Source organism: Oncorhynchus tshawytscha, linkage group LG02 (genome assembly GCF_018296145.1).
Source record: "Oncorhynchus tshawytscha isolate Ot180627B linkage group LG02, Otsh_v2.0, whole genome shotgun sequence".
NCBI classification, from domain to species: Eukaryota; Metazoa; Chordata; class Actinopteri; order Salmoniformes; family Salmonidae; genus Oncorhynchus; species Oncorhynchus tshawytscha.
In genome coordinates, this window is record NC_056430.1 from 10,788,667 (window position 1) to 10,805,312 (window position 16,646).

General features: G+C 44.0%; 1 protein-coding gene across 1 annotated transcript; it reads right to left on the reverse strand.

Moving 5' to 3' along the window:
• Nucleotides 1-4,161: 4,161 nt before the first annotated feature.
• LOC112221918 (cytochrome c oxidase subunit NDUFA4) lies at nucleotides 4,162-15,524 on the reverse strand. The gene is made up of 4 exons (XM_024384356.2): nucleotides 15,271-15,524; nucleotides 10,718-10,803; nucleotides 6,033-6,093; nucleotides 4,162-4,402 (listed from the first exon to the last, which is right to left on the reverse strand). Exons 1-4 carry the CDS (start codon nucleotides 15,313-15,315, stop codon nucleotides 4,346-4,348), a joined length of 249 nt encoding a protein of 82 aa, XP_024240124.1. The 5' UTR covers nucleotides 15,316-15,524; the 3' UTR covers nucleotides 4,162-4,345.
• Nucleotides 15,525-16,646: the final 1,122 nt, after the last annotated feature.

The following is a 16,646-nucleotide window of genomic DNA, read 5'->3' on the forward strand; positions in this document are numbered from 1 at the left end:
AGGGAGAGAGGAACAGCCGTCTGGTATATTTAACTAGATGGTGGAGGAGAGAGAGGAACAGCCGTCTGGTATATTTAACTAGATGGTGGAGGAGAGATAGGAACAGCCGTCTGGTATATTTAACTAGATGGTGGAGGAGAGATAGGAACAGCCGTCTGGTATATTTAACTAGATGGTGGAGGAGAGATAGGAACAGCCGTCTGGTATATTTAACTAGATGGTGGAGGAGAGATAGGAACAGCCGTCTGGTATATTTAACTAGATGGTGGAGGAGAGATAGGAACAGCCGTCTGGTATATTTAACTAGATGGTGGAGGGGAGAGAGAACAGCCGTCTGGTATATTTAACTAGATGGTGGAGGGGAGAGAGAACAGCCGTCTGGTATATTTAACTAGATGGTGGAGGGGAGATAGGAACAGCCGTCTGGTATATTTAACTAGATGGTGGAGGGAGATAGGAACAGCCGTCTGGTATATTTAACTAGATGGTGGAGGAGAGAGAGGAACAGCCGTCTGGTATATTTAACTAGATGGTGGAGGAGAGATAGGAACAGCCGTCTGGTATATTTAACTAGATGGTGGAGGAGAGAGAGGAACAGCCGTCTGGTATATTTAACTAGATGGTGGAGGAGAGAGAGGAACAGCCGTCTGGTATATTTAACTAGATGGTGGAGGAGAGAGAGGAACAGCCGTCTGGTATATTTAACTAGATGGTGGAGAGAGAGAGGAGCAGCCGTCTGGTATATTTAACTAGATGGTGGAGGAGAGAGAGGAGCAGCCGTCTGGTATATTTAACTAGATGGTGGAGGGGAGAGAGAGAACAGCCGTCTGGTATATTTAACTAGATGGTGGAGGGGAGAGAGAACAGCCGTCTGGTATATTTAACTAGATGGTGGAGGGAGATAGGAACAGCCGTCTGGTATATTTAACTAGATGGTGGAGGAGAGAGAGGAACAGCCGTCTGGTATATTTAACTAGATGGTGGAGGAGAGAGAGGAACAGCCGTCTGGTATATTTAACTAGATGGTGGAGGAGAGAGAGGAACAGCCGTCTGGTATATTTAACTAGATGGTGGAGAGAGAGAGGAACAGCCGTCTGGTATATTTAACTAGATGGTGGAGGAGAGAGAGGAACAGCCGTCTGGTATATTTAACTAGATGGTGGAGGAGAGAGAGGAACAGCCGTCTGGTATATTTAACTAGATGGTGGAGGAGAGAGAGGAACAGCCGTCTGGTATATTTAACTAGATGGTGGAGGAGAGAGAGGAACAGCCGTCTGGTATATTTAACTAGATGGTGGAGGAGAGAGAACAGCCGTCTGGTATATTTAAATATAATATGTGTTTTCATGAATGCTTCCATGTTTATACTTCACATGCATATCTTGTGGATGTAAGTTATGTTTTTATTTGCTTTCTGGAATTAAATGTAATTCACAGTCCTATCTATAGACTGGATCAGTCTGGTTTAAAGACTCTGCGCTGGATCAGTCTGGTTTAAAGACTCTGCGCTGGATCAGTCTGGTTTAAAGACTCTGCGCTGGATCAGTCTGGTTTAAAGACTCTGCGCTGGATCAGTCTGGTTTAAAGACTCTGCGCTGGATCAGTCTGGTTTAAAGACTCTGCGCTGGATCAGTCTGGTTTAAAGACTCTGCGCTGGATCAGTCTGGTTTAAAGACACATTCATATTATATTTGAACTGATTTGATCTTTTTGTTTATTTTTTAAAATTTACCCTTCTATTTTACTAGGCAAGTCAGTTAAGAACATATTCTTATTTCCAATGACTGACTACCAGAAGGCAAAAGGCCTCCTGCAGGGGACAAGGGCTGTGATTAAAGGACAAAATACACATCACGACAAGAGACACCGCAACACTACTTGGAGCCCTAAGACCACAGCATAGCAACACTACTTGGAGCCCTAAGACCACAGCATAGCAACACTACTTGGAGCCCTAAGACCACAGCATAGCAACACTACTTAGAGCCCTAAGACAACAGCATAGCAACACTACTTAGAGCCCTAAGACCACAGCATAGCAGCACTAAGAGCCCTAAGACAACAGCATAGCAACACTACTTGGAGCCCTAAGACCACAGCATAGCAACACTACTTAGAGCCCTAAGACCACAGCATAGCAACACTACTTAGAGCCCTAAGACCACAGCATAGCAGCACTAAGAGCCCTAAGACAACAGCATAGCAACACTACTTAGAGCCCTAAGACCACAGCATAGCAGCACTAAGAGCCCTAAGACAACAGCATAGCAACACTACTTAGAGCCCTAAGACCACAGCATAGCAGCACTAAGAGCCCTAAGACAACAGCATAGCAACACTACTTAGAGCCCTAAGACCACAGCATAGCAGCACTAAGAGCCCTAAGACAACAGCATAGCAAGGCAGCAACATGACAACAACTGATCTGCCGCAACACTAGTTAGAGCCCTAAGACAACAGCATAGCAACACTACTTAGAGCCCTAAGACCACAGCATAGCAGCACTAAGAGCCCTAAGACAACAGCATAGCAACACTACTTAGAGCCCTAAGACCACAGCATAGCAGCACTAAGAGCCCTAAGACAACAGCATAGCAACACTACTTAGAGCCCTAAGACCACAGCATAGCAACACTACTTAGAGCCCTAAGACCACAGCATAGCAGCACTAAGAGCCCTAAGACAACAGCATAGCAACACTACTTAGAGCCCTAAGACCACAGCATAGCAGCACTAAGAGCCCTAAGACAACAGCATAGCAACACTACTTAGAGCCCTAAGACCACAGCATAGCAGCACTAAGAGCCCTAAGACAACAGCATAGCAACACTACTTAGAGCCCTAAGACCACAGCATAGCAACACTACTTAGAGCCCTAAGACCACAGCATAGCAGCACTAAGAGCCCTAAGACAACAGCATAGCAACACTACTTAGAGCCCTAAGACCACAGCATAGCAGCACTAAGAGCCCTAAGACAACAGCATAGCAAGGCAGCAACATGACAACAACTGATCTGCCGCAACACTAGTTAGAGCCCTAAGACAACAGCATAGCAGCACTAAGAGCCCTAAGACAACAGCATAGCAACACTACTTAGAGCCCTAAGACCACAGCATAGCAGCACTAAGAGCCCTAAGACAACAGCATAGCAAGGCAGCAACATGACAACAACTGATCTGCCTCAGCACTAGTTACTATTTTAGTGCTCAACAGCTGTATGTCACAGCTGTCATTTAGATCACTGCTTCGCTTTGGCCCAGGTGTTATATTGTGACGTTCGGTGACTCCTCCAAAGGATTCCCAAAGAAGACAAGTATAGTGCTGTGTGTGTGTTTCTTTTTGGGGGGAGGATAAAGTTGAGCTGTTTATATAATAATACAATTTTTAAAAAATCATTGTTCATGATTTCTGATATTTACAGTATGTTCTAATCTAATCAATTCACACTCTGTTCCACTCCTAGATTCAACCCATACACCCTACACTATATACACCCTACACTAAATACACCCTACACTATATACACCCTACACTATATACACCAACAATACCTGAAATCAACCCATACACCCTGCACTATATACACCAACAATACCTGAAATCAACCCATACACCCTACACTATATACACCAACAATACCTGAAATAAACCCATACACCCTGCACTATATACACCAACAATACCTGAAATCAACCCATACACCCTACACTATATACACCAACAATACCTGAAATAAACCCATACACCCTGCACTATACACACCAACAATACCTGAAATCAACCAATAACACTGCTTCCATGTCATCTTTTAATGCATTTGTTTTCAAGCTTCCATCACTTGAGGGTTGGAGAGGGTTGCACATTTTACAGAGAAGATGACATTGCATGTACAGAGATGTCTACAACAGTAGTGTTGTGTGTGTGTGTGGAAAGAGGCTGTTCCGTCACTTGAGGGTTGGAGAGGGTTGCACATTTTACAGAGAAGATGACATTGCATGTACAGAGATGTCTACAACAGTAGTGTTGTGTGTGTGTGGAAAGAGGCTGTTCCATCACTTGAGGGTTGTGCATTGTGAAAAGAGGGCTATAATGAACAGTGTTGTAGTGTGTGAAGAGGAGACTGTTATGTAACACAGCTGTTTGGAGACGGATGCATGACTTCCAGGTTGTGCAAGAAAATGACGTTTTTTTTTTTTTCACTATAGTGATGTAGTTGGTGAAGAGGCAGCGGAGGAGGCAGTCCGAGAACCCGACCGAGCGAGGCTCAGGCTGGCCCCACCCTGCCACTAGGATGACAGGAGGTCCTGCCAAACGTGGTGCCCCTGGAGTTGTCTGAAGGACCTTTAGAAGTCAGGGCCCTCCTTCTTTAGAGCCTTGTAGTCCGTGTTGACGGCCACCAACTGCGGAAGGAGAGAATACATTTAAATACGTTTCGCTTAATTTAAATTAATCAGCCTGTCTTTAGGAAAGCACATGCAGACACTGTGTGTGTGTGTGTTTCCTGGACAGTGCTGTGTGTGTGTGTGTGTGTGTGTGTGTGTGTGTGTGTGTGTGTGTGTGTGTGTGTGTGTGTGTGTGTGTGTGTGTGTGTGTGTGTGTGTGTGTGTGTGTGTGTGTGTGTGTGTGTGTGTGTGTGTGTGTGTCTCCTGGACAGTGCTGTGTGTGTGTTTCATGGACAGTGTGTGTGTGTGTGTGTGTGTGTGTGTGTGTGTGTGTGTGTGTGTGTGTGTGTGTGTGTGTGTGTGTGTGTGTGTGTGTGTGTGTGTGTGTGTGTTTCATGGACAGTGCAGGACTACAGAGGGATTACAAGGTTTTGCGTCGATTATTTTCTGTCCTCATGTTTTCCTTGATTGGCCAGCTGTCAGCCCCTCATCTCCACCCTTCCTCCTCCCTCCCCCTCTTCCTCATCCTCTCCTCCTCCCTCCCCTCATCCTCTCCTCCTCCCTCCCCTCATCCTCTCCTCATTCCTGTTATTGTCGGGGAATCCAGTGGAATGTTGATGTGAGACCTTTTGCCTGTTGTAGAGAATTAAACATGGGGAGTGTTGTGACCTTTCATCCAGCATGACGTTCACTACGGCTGCCACACACACACACACACACACACACTTTAACTACAGCCTTGAAAAACCCACACACAGTTTCTGTTGGAATAACACCCAGCCAGTCAGACCCTCCTGTGGGGATTCATACAGTTTGTGTTTCTGTTGTTTAATATGATCATTAGCTGTCTGAGGTGATGCTCCTTGTTTGACGTATATGTGTACGTGGATTCAGGAAAAAGCACCACAAAGTCTATTGTGTTGGAGAATATAAATGTTTCGATTTGTTATGAGAGGAAAGTAAGTTAGAGAATAGAGAGCCTTCAAAACCGCTTTATGAGGACAAATGGAAAGATATTGTCAGGCTGGATTGGTTTGGCCGTGTCGCTCTGGATTGGTTTGGCCGTGTCGCTCTGGATTGGTTTGGCCGTTCACATTCTCTGAGGGGGGGGGGGACGTTCACATTCTCTGAGAGGGGGAGGACGTTCACATTCTCTGAGAGGGGGGGACGTTCACATTCTCTGAGAGGGGGGGGACGGACGTTCACATTCTCTGAGAGGGGGAGGACGCTCTGAGAGGGGGGGACGTTCACATTCTCTGGGGGGGGGACGTTCACATTCTCTGGGGGGGGACGTTCACATTCTCTGAGAGGGGGGAGGACGTTCACATTCTCTGAGGGGGGAGGACGGTCACATTCTCTGAGAGGGGGGGACGTTCACATTCTCTGAGAGGGGGGACGTTCACATTCTCTGAGGGGGGACGTTCACATTCTCTGAGGGGGGGACGTTCACATTCTCTGAGAGGGGGGGGGAGGACGTTCACATTCTCTGGGAGGGGGACGTTCACATTCTCTGAGAGGGGGAGGACGTTCACATTCTCTGAGAGGGGGGAGGACGTTCACATTCTCTGGGAGGATATTCACATTCTCTGAGAGGAGGGGAAAATATTATCCTTGTATTTGAGAGGAGGAGAGGAGAGGAGATATTCACCTTGTACTGATAGTTTGGACCGTATGTGTTCCAAGGCTCGGGATTGTTCTTTCTGTTCCAGCTGGAAGAAGAAAGAAGGATAGGCCAGGCGGGGGGAGAGAGAAATATGATGAGTTGAGGTGAGGTTAAGGTAATAGACATTGATAGAGGACTCGTCTTTATAGCTGTGCCATTTTATAGCGTCATGAAAGCACGGGTTAGCGCCTTTTGAAGCGATGTCCATTTTGAAGAAGTACATTTCCTCCTTCACGATTTAGCTGATCCCTCCTGATGACCCGGTTTGACATGACTCCAACAGGGTCACCAGGAGGGATCAGTCAATGAAGTTGGAATTTAACCAGGTAGTCTAGTTGAGAACAAGTTCTCATTTGCAACTGCGACCGGGCCAAGATAAAGCAAAGCAGTTTGACACATACAACAACAGAGTTACACATGGAATAAACAAACATACAATGGTGCTGCCCATGCTAATACTGCCTTTTGGGTAGGATACTTTCTAAAAAGTAATCTGTTACAGTTACTAGTTACCCGTAATCAATTAATTGTAATGTAACTTTTGGATTACCCAAATTCAGTAATGTAATCTGTTACTTTTAGATTAATTTCCCTTTAAGAGGCATTAGAAGAAGACAAAAATGTTTGTTACCAATTGAACGACATCTATTGCAGGATAAATCCATTTTAATGTTAAAGGGACATGCTTAACACCCCGGCCATCCTACAATCCTGAACTAGATCCCCTCAATCTCACACAAATCATCAAGGAACCTACCAGGTACAACCCTAAATGCTTAACCATGGGCAACCCTCTTAGATATCATCCTGACCAACCTGCCCTCTAAATACATCAATGCTGTCTTCAACCAGGATCTCAGCTAACACTGCCTCATTGCCTGCGTGCTTACTGGGTTCGTGGTCAAACGACCACCCCTCATCACTGTCAAACACTCCCTTAAACACTTCTGTGAGCAGGCCTTTCTAATCGACCTGGCCCGGATATCCTGGAAGGATATTGACCTCATCCCTCATCCTTAGAAGATTCCTGGTTGCTCTTCAAAAGTGCTTTCCTCTCCATCTTAAATAAGCATGCCCCATTCAAAAAAATGTAGAACTAAGAACATATATAGCCCTTGGTTCACCCCACCGATTAAATCTAAGATGATCAATCATTTCAATAAGCATTTTTCCACGGCTGGCCATGCTTTCCACCTGGCTACCCCTACCCCGGCCAACATCTCAGCACCCCCTGCAGCAACTTGCCCAACCACTTCTCCTTCACCCAAGTCCAGACAGCTGATGTTCTGAAAGAGCTGCAAAATCCGGATCGTAACAAATCATTTGGGCTAGACAATCTGGACCCTCTCTTTCTAAAATGATCTGCAGAAATTGTTGCAACCTCTATTACAAGCCTGTTCAACCTCTTTCATTTCCTCTGAGATCCCCCAAAGATTGGAAAGCTGCCGTGGTCATCCCCCTCTTCAAAGGGGGAGACACTTTAGTACCCAAACTGTTATAGACCTGTATCCATCCTGCCCTGCCTTTTCTAAAATTTTCGAAAGCCAAGTTAATAAACAGATCACCGACCATTTTTAATCCCACCGTACCTTCTCCGCTATGCAATCTGGTTTCCGAGCTGGTCATGGGTGCACCTCAGCCACGCTCAAGGTCCTAAAGGGTATCATAACCACCATCGATAAAAGACGGATGCACAGTACTGTCTTCATCGACCTGGCCAAGGCTTTCGACTCTGTCAGTCACCGCGTTCTTATCGGCAGACTCAACAGCCTTGGTTTCTGAAAGGACTGCCTCGCCTAGTTCACCAACTACTTCTCAGTTAGAGTTCAGTGTAACAAATCGGAGGTCCTGTTGTCCAGACCTCTGGCACCCCCATAGAGACTGCCATAGGGTTCAATTCTCGGGTCGACTCTTTTCTCTGTATATACTGTATCAATGATGTCGCTCTTGCTGCTGGTGATTCTCTGATCCACCCCTACGCAGACGACACCATTCTGTACACATCTGGCCCTTCTTTGGACACAAACCTCCAAACAAGCTTCAACGCCGTACCACACTCCTTCCGTGGCCTCCAACTGCTTTTAAATGCTTATAAAACTAAGTGCATGCTGCCTGCGCCCTCCTGCCTGACTAGCATCACTACTCTGGACGGTTCTGACCTAAAATATGTGGACAACTACAAATACCTAGGTGTCTGGTTAGACTGTAAACTCTCCTTCCAGACTCCCATTAAGCTTCTCCAATACAACATTAAATCTAGAATCGTCTTCCTATTTTGCAACAAAGCCTCCTTCACTCATGCTGCCAAACATACCCTCATAAAACTGACTATCCTACCGATCCTTGACTTCGGTGATGTAATTTACAAAATAGCTCCCAACACTGTACTCAGCAAACTGGATGTAGTCTATCACAGTGCCATCCGTTTTATCACCAAAGCCTCATATAATACCCACCACTGCGACCTGTATGCTCTCGTTGGCTGGCCCTCACTACATATCTGTCACCAAACACACTGGCTCCAGGTCATCTATAAGACTTTGCTAGGTAAAGCCCTGCCTTATCTCAGCTCACTGGTCACCATAGCAACACCCACCCGTAGCACGCGCTCCAGCAGGTATATTGCACTGGTCATCCTCAAAGCCAACACTTCCTTTGGCCGCCTTCCAGTTCTCTGCTGCCAATGACTGGAACGAATTGCAAAAATGTCTGAAGCTGGAGTCTTATATCTCCCCCTCTAACTTTTATCATCAGTTGTCAGAGCAGCTTACCGATCACTGTACCTGTACACAGCCCATCTGTAAATAGCACACCCGACTACCTCATCCCCATATTATTACTTACCCTCTTGCACCCTAGTATCTCTACTTGCACATCATCATCTGCACATCTATCACTCCAGTATTAATGCTAAATTGTAATTATTTTCGCCTCTAGGGCCTATTTATTGCCGATCTCCCTACTCTTCTACATTTGCACACACTGTACATCGATTTTTCTATTTTTCTTATTATTGACTGTGCGTTTGTTTATGTGTAACTCTGTTGTTTTTGTCGCACTGCTTTGCTTTATCTTGACCAGGTCGCAGTTGTGAATGAGAACTTCTTCTCACATGGCGTACCTGGTTCAATAAAGGTGAAATTATTGTTATAACCATGTTTTGAGGCTATACAGTGTTTGTTTGCATTTACAAAGTTTACAAACATTGGAGTTAAACAAGCTTCTCTTTTGCATTCTCATGGAGTGTGACATTTGAACTAAGCTCATGAGGCATTTATAAGTTATATTCTTCAAGAATCGTGTGTGTGTGTGTGTGTGTGTGTGTGTGTGTGTGTACATTTCTAAGTCCAAAAATAGATGTAGCAACTACAGATAGACTTAAAGGGGTATTCAGAAGTTTGACCACGTTTTCATTCGGCCTATGGATTTATTTATTTTATCAGGATGAATTAGATTGAGCAATAAAAGCCCCACTTTTATTCCACAGGCTGGGATCCGCACTATGGAGCTGTTATTCTATAGGCTGGGATCCACACTATACAGCTGTTATTCTATAGGCTGAGATCCACACTATGCAGCTGTTATTCCACAGGCTGGGATCCACACTATGCAGCTGTTATTCCATAGGCTGGGATCCACACTATGCAGCTGTTATGCCACAGGCTGGGATCCACACTATGCAGCTGTTATTCCACAGGCTGGGATCCACACTATGCAGCTGTTGGAAGAACGCATAATCACTGGCTGTCCACTGGTTTGAAAAACAATGATTGATAAGCAGCTTAAACTTCTTGAATTCAACCATTATTGGGTTCAAATTCACACCCTTTCCTCCAAGCGTTTAGTCCAGTTGGATAATCTTTGGATGCCGACAGCAGTCTCACCATTGGAAGACATAGCTTGGACTGTAGCCTACAAAAGCCTATTCCTGCTCTTTTCATGCGATCCATCAAACACATTTGGTGTGACATCATAGTGGTCTCTGACATCATAGTGGTCTCTGACATCATAGTGGTCTCTGACATCATAGTGGTGTCTGACTTGTGGTCAGACTCACTGTTGGGGAACAAACTTAAAACTAGCGCCTTTTTTCAATGCTGATTTGAATGTCATTGAGAAAACAAGTGTCAAAGTTTTTTTTTTTTTTGCAAACCTCCTTTCTGAATTTAAAAGTAATCACCTAGTTTTTCAAAAGTATCTGTAATCTGATTACAATATTTTTGCTGGTAATGGATTGCAGTTATAGTTTGTAATCCCTTACTCCCAAACCCTGCTTTTTGGGAACTAGAGGCCTCTATAATTCTCTATGGGTTAAGACGGACAGTTATTGGCAGACTTCCTCTATTTATTCAGTAACTAAGTGTGGTTGTCCCAGTTCTGCACAGTCAAACTCAAACAAAGGCCCTCTAGAGTCTAGAGAATGTCTCTGCTCTCTATCATGTGTCCAACTAATAACAACGTTTAACAGAACAAAGGCACAGTGTCCAGAGAGGAATGACCACAGTGTTATTCTCAACGTAATGATGATGATATGTTAGTTTACTTTCTCATTCAAGCAAAAAAACTAAACAAGTGTTAATTCACAGGTAACATTTTAGTCGTTACAGACTAATAAAATCCAGACAGAAAATGACAACTAAACACTGTGAAGGCAGTAGTGTAGGTTCTACCTGACATGGGGTCCCTTGGCCAGACGGATCAGATAGCAGGAAGCCCCAGCCATGCCCAGTACCAAGAAGAAGAACTGAGGGATGAGCTGAGGAGGAAGGAAGCACACATTGGTGTTAAAGCCATATGTGAACAAATGTGTGTATTACTCCCCTCACAGGTGAATTTTTCAGTTTTTGATTTGTTAAAAAAGTTTGAAATATCCAATAAATGTCGTTCCACTTCATGATTGTGTCCCACTTGTTGTTGATTCTTCACAAAAAAATACAGTTTTATATCTTTATGATTGAAGCCTGAAATGTGGCAAAAGGTCGCATAGTTCAAGGGGGCCGAATACTTTCGCAAGGCACTGTATATAGTGGCGGAAATATGGTATACACACAAACACACTTTCTGTGGTTGTTATTCCTCTCCAGTCTCTGTCCTCCTCCATATGAATGAGTCAGATGGCCGTGTGAGGGGCTGAGGCTGTCAGCCTGGGTTGAGCCGGCAAGGACACTGGCATGGTAAGAGAGAAATTGATCCCTCACTAGCTCGCTCACTGCATGGTTCCCTGTGCTGTGCCAACCTCTTTCTCGCACCCACACACACACAGCTTCTCTCCGCTCCCTGCCTGGCTGCTTGTCAGTCTGAGTGACAGAATAAGACCCTGCAGACTTCCAGGACAGCAGGGTGACGACGTTAAGAATAGATTGGATGTTGAAACATCAATTTAAACCATTAAAGCAGGTGTGTGAGGGAGGGAGAGAGAGAGAGAGAGAGTATGATCTAGTTATTTTAATTAGATGTCCAGATTTGTATTTCTTCCCTCTGCTGTAAAATCATAACATGACAGGCTACTTGTGGCAGCACCAAGTGTGGGATGTTCCCCAATGCTGGAAGGGGGGCCTGAGTGAAAAAGGTTTGGGAACCCCTTCCCTACAATATAACCCACCCATTAAATAATCAATTGGATGATCCATAAACGTGTGGCCCTATTTAGACATGATTTTAGGCCTCTGGGTTTTTCCATTCCATTTGCTATTATCTGTGTATCAGCTTCCATTAGCTAGACTTTGTTGTGAGTTGTGTTTTTTCTGTGAATAAATGAATTGTCATTAGGCTTCAAAACAAATAAATTGATCATGATAGCCTAATAATATAAATTGATCATGATAGCCTAATAATATAAATTGATCGTTATAGCCTAATAATATAAATTGATCATGATAGCCTAATAATATAAATTGATCATGATAGCCTAATAATATAAATTGATCATGATAGCCTAATAATATAAATTGATCGTGATAGCCTAATAATATAAATTGATCATGATAGCCTAATAATATAAATTGATCATGATAGCCTAATAATATAAATTGATCATGATAGCCTAATAATATAAATTGATCATGATAGCCTAATAATATAAATTGATCATGATAGCCTAATAATATAAATTGATCATGATAGCCTAATAATATAAATTGATCATGATAGCCTAATAATAAACTGGTGAATACATTGCTTTCTCAGGTAGTTAAGTGGCAATATCAGGTGACTATTCAGTCAACAATTTTGGGGCTCCCGAGTGGCACAGCGGTATAAGGCATTACATCTCAGTGCAAGAGGCGTCACTACAGTTCCTGGTTTGAATCCAGGTTGAATCACATCCGGCCGTGATTGGGGAGTCCCATAGGGCGGCACAAAATTGGCTGAGCGTCGTCCGAGTTTGGCCGGGGTAGGCTGACTTGCCTAGTTAAATAAAGGTTCAATTATTATTTTATTTTTTAAAACATTGCTGAGGTAAATCTGAATCTAAGCCCTTTTGATAGACTAGGGGACTAGTTGACCAGAACGTGTGCACTATTTAAATGTAATCCAGCCTCTGACAGTGTTTCAGTATATTAAGTCTAGGCGAGCAAGTTTTCTGGGCGGAAGACAGACACTCTCTTAAGAAAGAAAGGTTCCATCTAGAACCCTCGGTGGAAAGGGTTCTACACAGAACCTAAAAACATTCTAGCTGGAACCAAAAAGGTTTCTTCAAAGGGTTTTCTTACCAAAGAACCTTTTTAGGTTCTAGATTGCACCTTTTTTTTGTGCAGACCGACAGGGGAATAGTAGTGGGTTTGTGGCCCTGTTTGAATACTTCAGGAATGCATCCTTCCTGGAAGTAATCATAGATCTGAATGGGTTAGTATGGTGAAAGTTAAAGGATTCACCCATCTATAGATCTGTACCTCCAGGCAGTGGCGTATCCAGGGGAGTGGCCCACGGCCCATCCTGAAATCTGATTGGCCACCCCACTGCCCCCCCCCCTCCCAGAAATTCTGAGATCTGATAGGTCGTCTCTGAATATATTGATCATTTTGACCAAGATGCACCGACAGCAGGACTCATCAATCTCTCGCCGGAGAAAGCATGCGAACAAGCGCAACAGCACCCCTCTGACTTTGTATGTGTAGCCTATGTATCTGATGCTGTCTGGTCAAAAAGAGCATGACATGTCATATTGTTTTGGGTCGGACAGCAACAGATGGGGGCTGTTTGACTCACTCTCAGATACCTGCTCTGGTTAAATAGATTCAGCCTTTTACAAATTGAAGGACAATTATGAAACATTGATAGACACGAATGAGAAATCATATTATACTTTCTTTTTTCTTTTTTACATTGAAATAATTTTTACTATGAAGCAGATAAAAACATTTAATGCAAAGGAGGTCCAATAAAATAAAAAAAGAGACCCTTCCGAATGTTACGGTATAATTCCCACTCTGGATGGCACTTTCTTGGGAATTTACTGAAGTATGCTAATACAAGCATTGGATGTGTTGAACCATCATAATTATATAGAAAACATCCACCTCGCATTGATTATGGTTTAAAATGGCCTGGCCCCTCTAAACTGGGTCTGAGCCCCACCTTGGCCACCGAATTCAAAAATGTTCTGGACATGCCACTGCCTCCAGGAACAAGGAAGGATTCATTTCTAAGCTTTTCAAACAGTGCCAGGGAACTGTCTGCTCGCTCTCTCTCTCTCTCTCTCTGTCCCTGTCTCTGTCTCTGTCTCTGTCTGTCTGTCTCTGTCTGTCTCTCTCTCTCTCTCTTTGACCAACAGGTAACTAGAGACCGAGCGTGCTTATTCTGTGGGCTTGGTTCTATATTGTTGTTGCACTTATCCATGTGTTGGTAGACTGCCAAGTCAAACCCGTCGATCTAAGAATTTGGGTCACCGGCAGCTCTGTAGTGACACTAAAAATAAAGCTCCATCGTTGGGGCTTTTTAGCATTTGGTGAATATATGTACTGTTCTGACCCTTTTAATTGAAGTAGTTTGTTTTATCTTTGTATACAAACAAACTATAAGCTACAAGTATTTAATAATATGTTATGAAGGGTATTAAAACTAATCAGGTGACACTTTGGTATGTGAAAACCCATTCCTAGGCTGCAAATGCATAATGATCAGTCATTGGGCATTAATGGAATAATCTACCTCACATAATGAGGGTCAGCAGGGGTGGAAATAGTACTGAAATATAGGTAATAGTGGAGAAAAACAACTATTCAAGTAAAAGACAAAAGTAGCTAATTATAAAAGTACTCAGAATAAAAGTAATTTAGTTACTTTTAATATAAAGGATACCTGAACAATTTTTTACATATTTTCCCTGCGTTACATTTCAAAAGGAAGATAGGAAATGTACGTAGAGTAGGAACTAAGCGCATTTATTTTATGAGCTGTAACAATGCACATCTTTATGTAAAAAATAAATATGAAGGATTAGTAAAATAAAAAATAAAAAAACATTATTTAAATAAATAAAATATTCAAAGCAATTTAAATGTAATTGATGAATAAAAATGCAATACAAAATTAAGAGCATAAACGATAAAGTTGCCAGACTTCAATCCCTCATTTGACTTGTTACTTGTCCATGGGACCGGCTGACACTCACTCACCCATTCACTCTCACTCACTCCCTCTTTCCCTCCCTCACTCAGTCTCTCACTCACAAACTCCCTTTTTGACTCACTGAAAAATCCTACTTAAGTAGAAGTACTGTTACTCTAATGACATTTTACACAAGTAGACAAAAATGACAGTAACAGAAGTACTTATCGTTACTTCTGCCCTACGTTGACATTCTCTATGATTTATGAAACCATTAGCAATGTCTGGATTACTTTGTTCCCTTTTCCAATATTTATGGGCTGTGATTTCAGTTCAATTGTATTTCAGACTTGTTTCATGGTATTTATATTTAACTGAAAGAGCAGTATAATGCACAATAGAAGGGTAATGCTACCACAGAGCCTTCTTTTGTTTATTCTTCTTGTAAACACGGGGCTCACAGGGAAAACACGTAGAAAACACGTAGAAAACACGTAGTCAAGAACCCGAACGTTGAACCCAGGGATGGACGTGGAACCTACCAATATAAATTCCTCTACTTCAAAGCATCAGGTCAAAATGATTTCCCTGACCGGGGGGTGTCGAGTCCCCCCGCCCATTTCCACCCCTGATTTCTAAATGTGTCACAGATTGAACCAGATTCAAATCAACTTACCCCTGGATGTTTCTTAGCATGCGTAATCACTGTCCTAATCGGCATGTTTATCCCAGATCCTACAACACCTACACACACAAAGAAACAAAAGTCCAACAAAATGTAAATACAAAGTAATTCTATTTTCTACGAAGTCTCTAATGCTTTTGTGTCCCTGTGAAAGCAGCTCCCTGTGTAGATATATGTACAGCAGAGTTGTGTTTGAACCAGTCTGTTTCTGTCTGCAGCTATGGAGAGAGAGAACAAGGACCTGTTGTAAGTCCTCCCTGCTCTGTAGAGCCAGAAGGGGGTCAGAGGAACGGGCAGCGAGGGGAGGGGTGAGTGAGGACAAAGGGAGGGTGAGGTAGGGTAAGATGGGGGAGGGAGGGGGAGGGGGTGAGTGAGTGAGGACGGGGGAGGGGGGAGGGGTGAGTGAGGATGGAGGGAGGGAGGGAGGACAGGGAGGGAGGGAGGACAAAGGGAGGGAGGGGAGGGGTGAGTGAGGACAAAGGGAGGGTGAGGTAGGGTAAGATGGGGGAGGGAGGGGGAGGGGTGAGTGAGTGAGGACGGGGGCAGGGAGGGGAGGGGTGAGTGAGGACAAAGGGAGGGTGAGGTAGGGTAAGATGGGGGAGGGAGGGGAGGGGTGAGTGAGTGAGGACGGGGGGGGGAGGGGGGGGGAGGGGTGAGTGAGGATGGAGGGAGGGAGGGAGGGAGGACAGGGAGGGAGGGAGGACAGGGAGGGAGGGAGGACAAAGGGAGGGAGGGGAGGGGTGAGTGAGGACAAAGGTATGGTAGGACGGGTGAGGGAGGGAGGAGGAGGGGTGAGGTAGGGTAAGATGGGGAGGGAGGGGAGGGGTGAGTGAGGGTAAGATGGGGGAGGGGTGAGTGAGTGAGGGTAAGAGGGGTGAGTGAGGGTAAGACGGGGAGGGAGGGGGAGGGAGAGAAGGTTAGCTAAATCCCTATAATCACATCGGCTCTGGAAGTTGCCAACCAGACCTGGGTTCAAAAAGTATTTAAAAATCATTCAAATACTTTGAGCTTTGACTTGCCTGGCGTGCCAGATGGGTGGGGTTTAAATTTTAATTGGTTTTCTATTGGTTCCGTTGCAATAGGCAAGCTGAGTCAAGCACAGCTAAAGTATTTCAAATTATTTCAAGTACTATTTGAATCCAGGCCAGAGGCTAACACAGGCCACTCGCTGTACGATTTCATCCAAGCTGTTCTTTTATAGGGTTGTGGAGTTCATATTAACTTTTAAGTATATCCCTTTTAGGTCACAGTGTACCTAGTGCTAATGCAGACATGGAAAAAAACAACCAATACACTCATCTTGTGTCGTATTTGTTGAATCTATGAATCTATGTCATGGCTATTATTCTATTCTTGGTTGGGCATAA